Source organism: Eulemur rufifrons, chromosome 2, assembly GCF_041146395.1.
Source record: "Eulemur rufifrons isolate Redbay chromosome 2, OSU_ERuf_1, whole genome shotgun sequence".
NCBI lineage: Eukaryota > Metazoa > Chordata > Mammalia > Primates > Lemuridae > Eulemur > Eulemur rufifrons.
Genome location: NC_090984.1, coordinates 44,583,397 through 44,599,239, shown reverse-complemented (window position 1 = coordinate 44,599,239; position 15,843 = coordinate 44,583,397). Strand labels below are relative to the sequence as shown.

The following is a 15,843-nucleotide window of genomic DNA, read 5'->3' as shown; positions in this document are numbered from 1 at the left end:
TTAGTTCCCTCCCCTTTCTATATGAAGATTATCCAACAGTGGTTTATTTCAGAGATAGTTACCTTTTTCTCTCATTAGATCTTTAATAGCTTGCCATTTCATGTCATATGGGATATTGCTAATGAAAACTCTGTTACGATTTGGACCCTTCTTTTCTCCAGTGCCTGAATTCTTGTCTTTCGAATAAGGATGAAATCTATTTGCCTTCTTATTTCCTGTAGATTTTTCTTTTAAGTCAGACTTCTCTTCTTTCACTGATTCATCATTCTCCCTATGAATTTAAAACAAACAAAACCCTCAGTTGTGCTTCTAAGAACGTAAGTCTGTATTAAGTAAATAATTCATATTTATCACTTCACAAAACTCTCCACCAAGCGAGACCTCAACAAAGTAGCTGGAGAGTCAGTCTGATAGCTTTGAAATTACCCAATGCCATTTCAAAGCAAGGGTTTGGGCATATTACCAAACTTCTCATTTAAAAAATCCTCGTTTTTTATTATGTTAAATAGTTGCAAGCATCCAAACAACCAATTAGTTTTTCCCATCATACTACTTAATAAATGTTATTAGAGTGGGGGAGGTGGACATAGGTGATTATATTTCTATAGTATGTAAAACAGCCACCTATAATGAAGACTTAACTTCCTGGGCTTCATTCAAAACTCTAAAAAGCTAATTTACAAAATGATACCCTGAAAAAGTTCCCAGAACTTTCTCCTCCCCTGCTTAAAAACATAATAAAATATGGAGCTATGTCTATACATCTACATCTACATATGTATATACTCACATAAAACTCTCAAATTTTTTCTATTCCTAATTTTAATCAACAGAAAATTTACAAGGCATCCTAATATTTTTATGTTTAACATTTCTGTTTTAACCTATAAACTAGGATAGGGTACTTCACCAAATCACGCCATTTTTTTTTATTTATTTTACCTTATTATGGGAGTACAAAAGTTTAGGTTATGTATATTGCCCATGCCCCCCCCCGCCCCCCACCCCCGAGTCAGAGCTTCAAGCATGTCCATTCCCCAGACAGTGCGCATTGCACTCATTATGTAGGTATACACCCATCCCCTCCCCTCTCCACATCTGCCCAACACCCAATTGGTGTTATTCCCAAATGTGCACTTAGGTGATGATCAGGGAAACCAATTTGCCGGTGAGTACATAAAATCACGCCATTTTTATTAGTAATATTAACTATAATGAGGGGATGGGCTGGAGGAGAGAAGCAGTACTTTAATGCAACTTACACAAAATTTTATAGATCTACTTTTTAATGAGGCCCTAAGTGGGAAAAAATTTAATTGATAAGACTGTAATCACAACACAACTACATGATGCTATACACCAATCATCCCTAATATGTAGATGTACACTTAAAGTAAATCCTATAGATAAAAATCTGGATTTATATTTAAAAATGCAATTTACTTTTCAAAATGAATCTTTTTTTACAAAAGTAACAATAAATGTCTTTTAAATCACTAATTGCTCTAGTGAATTTAAAACTATTTTAACAATAAACTTCAATTTTAAAGCAATTTTTCACAAACATATCTAATAAAAATCTCTAGGAATGACATCCAGGAATCTAAATTTTTTTAAGCTTCCTGGAGTATTCTGACAACCAAGTAAGTTTCATAACCCAGGCTTTAAATTATCTTTTAAGCCAAGCAATTCTGGGAATCTGTACATTGCAGTGCTACACACATACCTCTAACTATAGTCACCTGTTACACAGCACAGTAAATTTCTTAGACACTACTCATCTGAACAGGTAACAACACAGCCATAAATACAGTACATAAACTCTGTGAGAACAAAAACCATCTGCTTTCAGCAGCACCTAGCCTGGTGACTGCATATAACATGTGCTGTATAAATAGTAAATTTTGAATGAACAGTCTATTAAGAATCCACACTGGGCCGGTGGCTCACGCCTGTAATCCTCGCATTCTGGGAGGCTGAGGTAGGAGAATTGCTCAAGGTCAGGAGTTCAAGACCAGGCTGAGCAAAGTGAGATCCCGTCTCCACTAAAAATAGAAAGAAATTATCTGGACAACTAAAATATATATACATATAAAAAATTAGCCAGGTATGGTGGCGCATGCCTGTAGTCCCAGCTACTCAGGCGGCCAAGGCAGAAGGATCGCTTGAGCCCAGGAGTTTGAGGTTGCTGTGAGCTAGGCTGATGCCACAGCACTCTAGCCAGGGCAAAAGAAGGAGACTCTTTCTCAGGAAAAAAAAAAAAAGAATCCACACTCATCTGAGCACAGACGTTCCCACTGTCTGACAGAAAAGCAGTTAAAATAAAGAAAGAGACATTAAGGCCACCTTGCCAACTTGCTTTGCCACCTGTTCAGACATTGACAGGGACATCTTCACTATCAAATATATTACCTCATCAGAAACAGCATGGCCTAGAAGGTGTTATCTCAAGTGTTCAACTCTAAAGTACCTACCTGTCTGAAGAAAGTGGCACTTCTGAAAATGACAGCAAGCAGCCAAAAGACATAGAGGCTTTTTCTCTGGTTTCTGGGTACAGCAGACATAAGAACAAACCCTTCTTTTTAATCCCCCAAAGGACCTATTTACATAACAGGGTTAGGCTAAATTCAATGAATGTTTGTGAAAATAAGTAAGTCTCTGTTCAGGTGAGCAGCTACCTAGATAAATTTACCCCTATCCCTGCCTATTTTCTTCCTGGATGAAACCAATTGTAAAAATTACACAAAGTTCTGATGTACTCATGACATTCTATTATTGACCTGAGTGGGGATTATATGGATGTTGTAAACATTTGCTTACAACGATCTGACAATTCCATTAAAAAGCAGTAATATATACATCTTCTTTACAATATTTACTTGAATGATAACTAGAGAGTAATTTCTTCAAGTTTTCTCCAATTAGTAGCATTTTAAAAAATACTGCTAAACTGCTTATCTACAGTGTATAAACTGAGATTATCTATGGAAGTCATATCAGTTTAGAGACTAGAACAATGATCTATTAAGAAACTAAGCCATACTTACACAATTTCTGAACTATTTCTATGTCATAAATACACTATGGAAGAAAAAGTAAAAATTAGTGAAAACTCTTAAGGAAATGATGCTACATAATACAAAAATATTGGCACTATATCCAGAATTACATGTACTAATTCCCAAACTATTCCTTTAGGCAATTCCCCCCAACGTATTTAAAGCCTCTAGAATAGTCACAAAAATGTTACCTACTCTTAAGAGTGAATTATGCCTACCCAAATTATAACATAAATTTCTGAAAAAAATCAATATCCAACATCAAATGAAGAAACAGTTTAATGTGTGATTTAAAAGTGTAAGGGTCTAGTATGAGATCCAAAATTAATCCCAGTGCCAGAGGAAAACTACCAGAGAGAAGTGCATAGTAATTAATGCCTACATGAAGATAAAAGAAAGATCTCCAACAACCTAACTGTACACCTCAAGGGACTAGAAAAAAGAACAAATCAAACCCGAAGTTAGTAGAAGGAAAGAAATAACAAGAATTAGAGAAAAAAATAAATGAAATACACTAGAAAAATAATAGAAAAGATCAACAAAATTAAGACTTGCTTTTTGAAAAAATACACAAAATTGACAAAGATTAAGCTAGACTAAGGAAAAAAAGAGAAGAATCAGAAATGAAAGAAGAGGCATTAGAACTGATACTAAAGAAATACAAAGGATCATAGGAGATTACTTTGATGATACGTCAACAAACTGGATAATCCAGAAGAAATGAATAAATACCTAAAAACACAACTCACCAAGTCTGAATTATGAAGAAACAGAAAATCTGAACAGATCAATAATGAGAAAAGAGACTGAAACAGTAATCAAAAATCTTCCAACAAAGAAAAGCCCAGAACCTGATAGCTTCACTGGTAAATTCCACCAAACCTTAAAGAACTAATACCAATCCTTCTCAAACTCTTCCAAAAAAATTGAAAATGAGGAAGTGCATTCAAATCATTTTACAAGTCCAGCATTATCCTGATATCAAAGCCAGACAAGAATACTACAAGAAAATTATAGGCCAATATCCCTGATGAACACATGCAAAAATTCTCAACAAAATACTAGCAAACCAAATTCAACGGCACATTACAGAGATTATACACCATGATTAAGTGGTATTTATCCCAAGGATGCAAGGATGAATTAATATACCTAAGTCAATAAATATGATATACCATATTAATAGAATGAAGGATAAAAAATCAAATGATCATCAATAGATGCAGACAATGCATTTGACGAAGTTCAACATCGTTTCATAATGAAAACTTTCAACAAATTAGGTACAGAAGAAATGTTCCTCACCATAACAAAGGTCATTTATGACAAGCCCACAGCTAACATTATACTCAACAGTGAAAAGCTGAAAGCTGTAACAAGATAAAGTGTCTGCTCTCATCACTTCTATTCAACAAAGTACTGGAAGTCATAGCCAGAGCAATTAGACAAGAAAAAGAAATAAAAGGCTTCCAAATTGGAAAGGAAGAAATTATCTCTGCAGATGACATGGTCTTACATATAGAAAATCTTAAATACTCCATCAAAACAACTGTTAAAACTGATACACAAATTCAGTAGTAATAGGGTACAAAATCAACATTCAAAAATTAGTTGTGTTTTTACACGCTGACAACAAACTATCCAAAAAGAAATTAAGAACACAAGCCCATTGACAACAGCATCAAAAAGAATAAAATACCCAGGAATAAATTTAACCAAAGAAGTGAAATATCTGTGCACAGAAAACTATAAAACACTGATAAAAAGAAATTAAAGATAATTTAAAAAAGGAAAGATATTCCATGTTCATGGATCAGAAATAAATTGTCAAAATGTCCATACTACCCAAAATGACCTACGGATTTAATGCAATCCTTATCAAAATTTCAATGGAATTTTTCAAAAAAATAGAAAAAATAATCCTAAAATTGGATTTGGAACCACAAAAGGCCCCAAATAGCTAAAGCAACTTCGAACAACAACAACAACAACAAAAAAGCGGGACTTCTTTATTTTAACTTATATTACAAATCTATAGTAATCAAAACAGTATGGAACTAGAATACAAACAGACACACAAACCAACAGAATGGAAAGCCCAAAAACATATCCACACATATACAGTAAACTAATCTTCAGCAAAGGTGCCAAGAATATACAATTGGGAAAGAATAGTCTCTTCAATAGATGGTATTGGGAAAACTGGATATCCACATACAAAAAAAAATGAAATTGGATCCTTATCTTACAACACACACAAAAATCAACACAAAATGGATTAAAGACTGAACATAACACCTGAAATCATACAACCCTAGACGAAAACACAGGAGAAATGCTCCAAGACACTGGTCTTGGCAATGATTTTTTTGGATATGACATTAAAAGCATAGGCAACAAAAATAAAAATTAACAATTGAGACTACATCAAAGTAAAAAGTTTCTGTACGGCAAAGAAAACAATAAACAAAATGAAAAGACAACTTAAAGAATGGGAGAAAATATTTGCAAACCATATATCTGATAAGGGGTTAATATTAAAAATATATAAAGAACTCAATAGCAAAACAACTCAATAGCAAAAAAAAAAAAACCTGACTAAAAAATGGGAAAAGTGCCTGAATAGACATTTTTCCAAAGAAGACATACAAATGACCAATAGGTATATGAAAAGGTACTCAGCATCACTAATCAGCAGGGAAATGCAACTCAAAACCACGATGATATATCACTTCACACCTGTTAGGATGACGACTATCAAAAAGTCAAAAGATAAGTATTGGTGAGGATGTGGAGAAAAGGGAACCCTTATACAAATACATATTGGTACAGCTATTATGGAAAACAGTATGGGGGTTCCTCAAAAAATTAAAAAACAGAGCTACCGTATGATCCAGAATGCCATTTCTGGGTATACTTGCAAAGGAAATAAAATCAGTCTCAAAGAGATATCTGTACTCCCATGTTCAATGAAGCATTCACAATAGCCAAGATATGGAAACAATCTAAGTGTTTGTTTATAGGTAAGTGGATAAAGAAAATGTGGAGAATACATATAGATACACACACACATAATGGAATACTATTCAGCCTTTAAAAAGAGGGAAATCTTGCCATTCGCAATAATGTGGATGAACCTAGAGGACATGATGCTCAGTAGACCAGACTCAGAAAGAAAAATACTGCATGATCTCACTTGTATGTGGAATCTAAAAATGTCAAACTCATACAAGCAGATAGTAGAAGGGTCTTTAACAATGAGGGTGGGGAGAGATGCTATCCTTTGGGTCCAAACTCTCAGTTCTAAGATATATAAGTTCTGTAGATCTAATGTACAGTATAGTGACTATAATTAATAATAATGTACTTACTTTATACTTGAAATTTGCTAAAAGAGATCTGAAGTATTCTCACTATAAAAAAAAAGTAACTACATGAAGTGATGGATATGTTAATTAGCTTGATTATGGTAATCATTTCACAATGTAGTCATATATCAAAACATCACATTATATACCTTAAATATATACAATTTTTATTTGTCAATTATACCTCAATGAAGATGGGGGAGGGGAATTAAGCCCAGTTCCAGTCTTTACTCCTAATATAATAAAAATTACTACTCTACTAGGGAACACTTCACCTTGCTCCAATGCTTAATATTCTATAAGTACTCTAATATAACTCTCAAACTCCATTTACTCCAAGGTGTTACTTAATCACACATGAATATTTGTTTTAAGAGTACTGGTATTTTCCCTTCTATTCACTTTTAAAAAAAGGAGAGCTAGTATACCATTTTGGCATAAAAGAAAAGACTAGACCTAGGGAAACAGATCTTTAATTTCTTACCTAAAGATGTGAACATGCCAACTAAATTCTCTGTATATGGGTTTCATAATCATAAAAGTTCACTTATGCATTTCTTCAACAACTACTTACTGGGCCTTTTTAAATGGCTTTGAGGTGAGTAAGACATAGTAGTATCCCAGCCTCAACAACTATGGATTAACCTCACCAAAAGTTATTTCAATGCTGATGACAAACAGTACTCTATTCACTTCTAAGCAATATACATTTTAGGGCAACATTTGGTCATTTTTATCATCCATAGTGAATTCTTATCATCAAAAACATATAGTAATCAATTCAAAGTTTATGTGTTGAGGTTGTTAACTACTCCTACTAGTTCACAGAGTCAAAAAGGTTTAGGTCCCTAGTTATTCAGTGTGAGTGACTTAAGCTGGACCATCGTATGTTATATGTTCTTATGGCATAGACAGTACAAGAAAATCCCTGAGAGTAAACTAGCCTCTACTCAACTTCTGGGAAAAGAGCAAGGGAGAAAGATGAATTACAAGCAATTTGGAAAGAATCTGTATTTACTAGTAATATTTACTAATTTCTTCACCTTATATTTTTCTCTTCCTAAATGAGAAAGGATTTTTTCCACACCTCTCTTCTCCATCTTTTCCTATCTTGCTAAACCATGATGAGACTTTTAATGGGATTGGACTTTTAGATCTAATGTAGATTTAAACACCAGCTTCACCTGTACCAACACTATCACACTAATCATACCCAGGTAGATATTCAAGGCTGTGCTTTTTGTTCAGGAAAAAGATAGCACATATGCCCATGGTAAGATATAAAGTAACAGCACATACTTTTAAGTTCATCATTCCAGGATTTTCATTTCTATTTTTTAATGCCAAATAAAATCCCTGAAAGCCCACATTTTGGCAGGCATCGTATAAAGTGCCTCACTTACTTTCTGGTTCTTCAATTACCGAGGTGCACCACTGTCCATCCAGGAACAAATTCTGTGAGTTTCCAAAGATGCTACCTATCTTATTCAAACCTATTTAAAAGCAAGAATGTCATAATGGAGAGAGCCACCCACTTCATCTGCAATCAACTCCTACACAGAATGGTCCAGATCTTATGATACTCTTTCAAACATTTTTATGCAAGAGAAAGTCAGACGTTTCCCTTTCCTATTTTAGTGTGAGCATATGTTTACTGCTTTCTACTCTGAGGCATAACAGAGAAGGAAAAGGATGTTTTCACTAAACTAACATACTTTCAACTTCAGGTTTAAAGAGCTGAAAATAAATGCTTGACTTCGTATCCCCCCACACGACAGGAACAAAGGGGAGCATAGTATTTCTCTGTAACATTTCCTTATAATGAGAATTTATTACGGATTTGAGTCAATGAAATTCTTTATAGGTACTGATGACAGCTGCAACCTTCAAAGTGGGTTTTCTTCTATTAAAAAAAAAACTTATATTACCATTATACCAAGATTAAGACAATCACAACCTGAGTTTTTAAAATAGCCTTCACAACTGACAAATGTTAGCGAGTGGGTGGAGAAGCAAGGCACAATCCCTTTTAAAAAGTAATGAATAAAGTCTAGCCAATTCAGGGGTAACACAACAGATTAAGTGTAACAGCACATTATTAAACTTCCTCTCCGTATCAGTTCAAAAATGAATATACATTTTAGATAACAACAAAATACTAAACTTGTAAAGCTCCAAATAAGGCCAGGGATATTCCTTTTAAGTGCGTTCTCGGTGGTTAAATGGAAATGTCCGATGATGTCATCCCTAGATACCCCCTAGTGATGAACACTAACTATTGGCCCTTAAAAGGGGGACCATTTTCCTGCAAACCGTGGCGGTCTCCAGGCTTTGCTCAAAGGTTCCTCAGTTGAAGTCAGGGAAGAAGGGGTGTCCTGCGGTCTCGGCCCAGAAATAGGGGAGGAGGGCCGACTCCTTACCCCCCGACACTCCGCCCCGGCTCACCCGGCCGCACCAGGCCCGAGACAGGAAGGGAAAGGCCCGGGAGCCGCCCGGCTGCACCTGCTTCTCGGGCGGCCAACGACTAGGGGCCGAGAGGCTGTTGTCCCCCATCAAGGCCTAGTCCAGCCTCCGGTCCCTCGGCCGAATCCCCGCCCCCACCTCGCCCCAATCCCCGGAGGAAAAGACAATACATTTTAACGCCATTGGAGCTGCTGCTGTGCTGCTGCGGCTGCTGCTTCTCTGCCTCTGGGGGATGCGGTTCTCGCCGCGACTCGCCCGGCGGCTCCGCGGGCTGCTGATGCGGGCTGTCGTCGCCAGTGGCCCCGGGCACCTCGGACTTGTCGGCGTCCGCCATCCCGCCGCCGCTGCCTCCGCCTCGGTCGCCTGCGCTAAGGGGCTCCGAGCGCGACAATGGCGGCGGCCAGGGAAGCGGTAACGGATCCCGATTTGAAAAGGCCCCGAGCGCTCAGTTGCCCGGATCTCGCGAGAACCGGTCGAGGCTGGGCGACTGGGAGATGGTGTGTGCGCGTGCGGGGGGGAGTGGGTGTGCAGGGGGCGGGGAGAGTTGGGGGAGAGGGGAGACAGGGGAGACAGAGAGGCAGGGGTTACGGTCGCCCTTGCTGCAGTCGGCCCTGTACCTGCCTGGGGAGGGTTTGACCAGTCCTGAAGCCCCAGGTGGTGCCATGTTCTGACCACCATGCCGCCTGTCCCTTGGCACCCAATGGGGTCTTCGTTTAAAAAGAAGGATTAGAAACTTCTGGAGTTCTGAATCCCAGACTGTTCAATTCTTTCCAGGTAGGGGCAATTTAAGTTAGAGAAGCACACTCCACGTTGCATCTTTAAAGGCGTCTGCAGATCTTCAGGCTCCCCTTAGAAATCCTTTGAATGATTACCTACCACTTCAATGCCTAGGCACCCTGTGGACATTCAATAAATAGATATTGATGATTGATTGCAATTCACCAATTGCATAGCTTTGAATTTCTTTAAGAATTGGTTGTTCTTAAGAGTGAGGATTTCCTTGAAACTCAGCTACCAGCTTAGTAAAAGAAAATTGAAATGTTTTAATTCTCTGGGCAGCAATCAGTGGGAGGAATCTATAATTTTCATAAGACATCTAGATTGGCTAATAATGGACATTTTGTGTTTTGGTTATGTGTTTATAACATGCTGCTGGAAATAATATGTGAAACAGTTACAGGCCCTCAAATAAATTTAATTACCATGTGGAGTTTTAAAATATAGTAATAGATTTTTTTCCCTATGTATGAAAAAGAAACCCATTAAATTTAATCAAGTCCTAACTCTTGAGTACTATAATAATATTTCACACTGAAATAACCTTTTCAGCTGAAAAATTCAAACACCTTCCCAAACATTTCTTTTCATAAAGAAGCAAATATACATGGTTTACATGCTCTGCAGAGTGTCATACGCGCATTAGTGGTAAAGCTGTAGTTAGAAAGTAATACTCAAGTGATGCATACTTTTTTCAATTTCCCTCGTTCTTCGGAATTTCAATATGTAGGTTCCTGCCCTCTACCAAAAAATACCATAAAACATTTGATCCTGTGCCTGAAGAGTTGAGCTACTTCATCAATCATACACACACACACACACACACACACACACACAAACAAAATCAGAACATTTTAATCTGAATGAGAATGCTTGATGAAATACTGCTGTTAGGATGGTGCCTACATTGTTTCATAAAGATAACAAATGCTGTTATAGTTGTATAAATCATTTCTCATCCAACCCTGAGATACAGTGTTTAGAGTAGCAGAAAAGGGACTCGATTTTGACAAAATCTGAGTTAGAACCCCAGCTTTGCCATTTTCTGCCCATAACTCCTTGGGCAAATCACTTCGCTTCTCAATCTCTCCTCCATAATTAAGGATAACAATACCTCCCTTGCAGAATTGAGGTGAGAATTAAAAGAGAACTTTATGTAGGAAAAAGTGCTTTACAAACATAAAGTAGTGTTACAATTCACTGTCTCTCCAGGCTCAGCGGAGTTTTAGTCAAAGAGAATCTAAGTGATTTTCCCACAGCCCTAAATTATAAGTACTTTCAACATAGTCATCATTCTGTTACTCTTTTGCTATAGTTGCATTTAACAATGAAAATTAAACCCCACCATCCCTAGTACAGTATATTTTTGCAAAAATCCCTTACTTCAATTCAGTATTTTTTTTTTTTTTTGAGACAGAGTCTCACTCTGTTGCCCAGGCTAGAGTGAGTGCCGTGGCGTCAGCCTAGCTCACAGCAACCTCAAACTCCTGAGCTCAAGCGATCCTTCTGTCTCAGCCTCCCGAGTAGCTGGGACTACAGGCATGCACCACCATGCCCAGCTAATTTTTTCTATATATATTTTTAGCTGTCCATATAATTTCTTTCTATTTTTAGTAGAGATGGGGTCTCGCTCTTGCTCAGGCTGGTCTTGAACTCCTGAGCTCAAACGATCCGCCCACCTCGGCCTCCCAGAGTGCTAGAATTACAGGCGTGAGCCACCGCGCCCGGCCTCAATTCAGTATTTTTTAAGAGGGCTTTATGTTTAAAACAGAGTAGTAAGCACACGAGGAATACAAAAATGAGTTACGGCCCTGTTGGGAGAGGACTATTATAAAAAGCTCAATTTGAGCACCATAATAGAGATAAAGCAAAGTATAATTAAAAATGTATTTACAAAAACAGGAGACTGGCCTGCGTGTCTTAGTGTGCTGATTAAAATATTCCTGTAAAATATTTATCTTGACTACTGAGCTTTTGAGCACTCCTTTAAATGTTGTGCCCAAGACAAATGCCTCGCTCACTGTAGCTTAGTCCTAGTCCTGATAAATGCATTAAGAGTGAAGGTTAATTCGTACTGGGGCATCGGTGAGGGCTTCATAGAAGATCTGGATTTCAAAAGATGGAAGGAATTGGGGTAACTTCTGAAGAGGAAAAAAATGATTAATCCTTATCTCTCTATCTAACTGCTCTGTAGATGGATCTGTCCTACCTCTCTTGCTGTTAATAATGTACTTAGCTAAACCTGCAAAAGAGGAAGAAAAAATAGTTACTAATATTCTATTGCTGAATTCCATTTCTATATTTTCCGTTTTTCCTCTCTATTGTTTTTTTTTTTTAGTACATGTATTCACCTTGAAAATTCTTAAGTAATAGTCCAGTTCTTATTTTCCCACAGTTCCCATTGCTCAAGTGTTATCCTTTATAATCACATGAAATATATTACTGGCACAACTTCATGTAACCACTTAGTTTTCTTTCTTACGAATTGGAGAGAGAGAGAGAGAGAGAGGCCATTATACTTATCTAGAAATGTAACCCTAAAATTCCAAAATATTTTCAATTAATACCTTAATATGTGTGTCATTTAGAAATTGTGTTCACCCGCTAGTAATAGCAACTGGAAATAATAGTGTCTTAAACGAGATAGACGTTATTACTCTCGAGTAAAGAAGTGCAGAGGGAACATCCCAGAGAAGGTATAATATCCACAGTCATCATGGACTCAGGTTCCTGCTACCTTAATCTTTCACTACTGTAACCTGAGGCTTCCATTCTTAATGTTGCCCTTCGGCCCAAGATGGCTGCTGGAGGTCTAGGCATCTTGTCTCCATTGTAGGTCAGGAGTCCAGAAAAGAAGGATCATACCCAGAAGTCTCACACAACACTTCCACTTATGGGCCAGAACTTAGTCACGTGACACACTTAGCTGAAGGGGAGGTTGGCAAACAGATTTGGGCTGGGCTCACTGCCCAGGATCCTGTTACAAAAGAAGAAGGGAATGGATTTACTATGGGTTATATTTAAAATCTAATATATATTTCCCTTTATTCTAAAAAGTTCATCCTATGATGAAAATGTGGATGTTGGTTATTGTCAGTAGAAAGAGAAGTTTAATCTTATTCTGACTATCAACTACTTATTCTCTCTCTCTCTCTCTCTCTCTCTGTCCCCCCATCACCCCCACAGTCCCCCACAGTTCTGCTTAATTTAAGAGTCAATTTTTTAGCTTTCAGCATTCCAAAAATACATCCTGTGTAAAGTCTCCATAGGCCAAGTGAAGTTTAGAATTAAAACAATTTTCTGAGTAATCCAGGCAGAAGCTGCATTTTTACTTCTATTATTCAAATAATTCAGATAACACCAAGAGTTTTGCTAGAATTTCTTTGATAATTGTTTTGCTTTTCAACTTTACAGTCCCAGGGTCATTGCCCAATGACAGATTTACTTTTGAATTTTGTAAGCAATATTGGGATGTATTTTTTTCCTTGAAGACTCCTAGAATTCCCAGATATTTGAGTCTCAACTTTTTAACCACTTTCTAACTTTTTAACTTTAATCACCCTGCCTTTTCCTCAGTCTCACCCCAGTAACCCCAATAAAGGCAGATCAGAAGAGCAAATTTCCAAGAGCCCTGCCCTACTTTCCTTTTTAAGAACATAGCTACTCCCTCCTCTTTAATAATCCCATGAATTAGGCTACCTGTGTCCAAAGCCATAGGTACTATTGGAAATATTTTTAACTCTCCTCAGTTTGGTATCCTAATTCAGAGTATTAATGAAAATGATTGCTTTATATCAATTTTTATTTTTAATTTAAATAATTATCCTTTTTAGGAACATCATTCTCAGTTTTCAATTACAACATTTGGAAGAAAGAATAGACTTCTTACATTGATGAATTATAGTGTTTCATCCACATGCTATCCTGCATATTTGAAGATAATCCTATAAATGATGATGACAGAGATAAAAACTGACACAATCCATCTCCTTCTTTTTATTTGGCAATAGAAAGCCAATTTATTGTGGTGGCTATGAGTATTACTAGAAGTCTACATTTCCTAGTCTCACTTGCAGCCAAATATGCCCATGTGACTATGTTCTGGCCAATAAGATATAAGCAGAAATGTAAGGACCATGTAGCAGTTTCCTTAGAAAGAACTGACTTATCCAAGAGAATGACACTTTTGTCCTCTCTTTCCTCCTCCTGCTGCTGGCTTGCAATAGAGAAATGATGTCTGTAAGAAAACAACCCTATTAGACCATGAAGTGACCTTGTAATTGGAACCTAAGTGCTAAGAATGGTGGAACAAGAAAATAGAATCCAGGTCTCTGATGACACCATGAAGTCACAGTAACAACCCTGATGTTCCTACCCCTAGACTTGTTTTCAAGAGAAATAAATAAATTTCTATCTTGATAAATTGCTGTTATTTGGGGTCTTTCTATCAAATACAACTGATAATAATCCTGATGACTATTAATTTAATTGAAATGACTTATTTGCTTCAATAGTTTCTTTTACACCGTGATCACACATACACTACTCTAAAATGTTTTTCTGAAGACATCATTTACTGTGGTTTTGGTTATCTCTTTTGCTTTATGCTGTAGAACACTACAAGAAGTTTTGTATATGATATCCATTCTCCATTTTTTTCTTAATGACAGAACCACAATTTTGTTTAAGGTAACAATGTGCCCAGCTTAAATTCTAGGAGTGACCACAGGACACATCTCTATCCAATGACTTACAAGAAGTAATAATAATAGCGTTTCTGAGAGAGTCTTTATTTTCCTAATAAGTTCTTTGCCTTTCTTCCTTCTTGTGTGTCTAGAGGATAGAGTACCCATCTTGAAACCAAAAGTCAACAGATACAAAGACAAATGCCACAAGCTAAGGATGACAGATCAGAAAGATATTAATAGGAAACTAAAACGTTGGTAATCTCACAGTAATTGTATAAGCCCTGGACTGCCCACATCCAAACTTCTTGTTTGTGGAGAAAAATAACTTCCATTGCCTTTAGGCATTGCCATTGGATTTCTGTTGCCTCAGTTTCATGAAACTGAACAGAATTCAAAAATTATACCATATTACAGCCCTTTTCAACAAAGGCCACACCATTCCTGACGGCTGCTAATGAGCCTAGTTTGTTGGAATCAATGGTTTTTTGGTAGTATACCAAGGTGATACATTTTTTTCCCATGGTATATTGCAGAATGGTAGACTGAAGTATTTTCATGTCACTATATACTAATTTTTCAATTCACAAACTGTTTAAACATGTTCAATATGCATATGTATATATGTACAATACGTATATAAACAAACTTGATAAGGTACATTTCCAAGATTTTTATTTCTAACATTTTTCAGCAATCAGTGAAATAAAGCTTTTAATTCAGTCAAACACCACAGATATTTCATGCAGGAAAGGATTTAATGCAAAGTCTTAAAGGTTTATACAATAATTAGTAGGGCTGGGAGACAAAGGTCCAGAGGCTATTGCTAGAGTTGGAAAAATTAGGAAGGGCAGGAATCACAAAGAACTACCACCAATGATGTCTCTAACCTGTGGCAATAAGGTAAGTCTCAGGATGTCCTTATGCCCAGAAGCTGCTGACATAATGTTCCATCTGCCATTTGCTGAGAGTAAAGGTTTCTCCTTCTTGTCCTCCACCCAAATTTTGCAACAGTGCCTCTTATTAGCAGAATTATTTTGGTGCAGTCTCTAAGCCGTTTGACATACTTTCTGGGGTACTCGAATGCAAAGAAGAGAATTATTGTATGTATTTGTTCATTCAGCCTGTCAAAAATAAAATCAGGTCAAATTAAATATTTTTAAAGTTTATCATACATACAAAAGAAGAGATTGCAGCCTGGGAAACCCCAAACTGAAAGTGGTAAGAAGAAGCACAGAGTCATGGCATTGTAAGTTGGCTTATGATGCAAAAACGAGGAAGTTGTTTCACTTTTACGATGATTGGTTATTACCATGGGGGTTTTCAGATGGCAGAGAATTGGTTCAAAGTGATCCTCTTTTACCATTTTTAGAAGGTGAGTTAAATTGAATTTATGGTTATTCGAGGCATTTACAAGAAATAATTTAAGTTTTGCTTATGTGGCCAAACTGGTTTTATCTGCTCAGAAGATTCTCAAGTGTAGTCTCCATT

The 15,843-nt window shown here is 36.9% G+C and overlaps 1 protein-coding gene across 1 annotated transcript in view; it reads right to left on the bottom strand.

The window, feature by feature from the left end:
• MYEF2 (myelin expression factor 2) overlaps nucleotides 1-9,224 on the bottom strand; it is a 37,142-nt gene extending 27,918 nt beyond the window's left edge. Inside the window, exons 1-2 of the mRNA XM_069460319.1 lie at nucleotides 9,061-9,224; nucleotides 63-271 (exon numbers count right to left, since the gene is read on the bottom strand). Of these exons, the coding sequence (XP_069316420.1) occupies nucleotides 63-271; nucleotides 9,061-9,224 (373 nt within the window). The remainder of the gene's footprint in view (nucleotides 1-62; nucleotides 272-9,060) is intronic.
• Nucleotides 9,225-15,843: the final 6,619 nt, after the last annotated feature.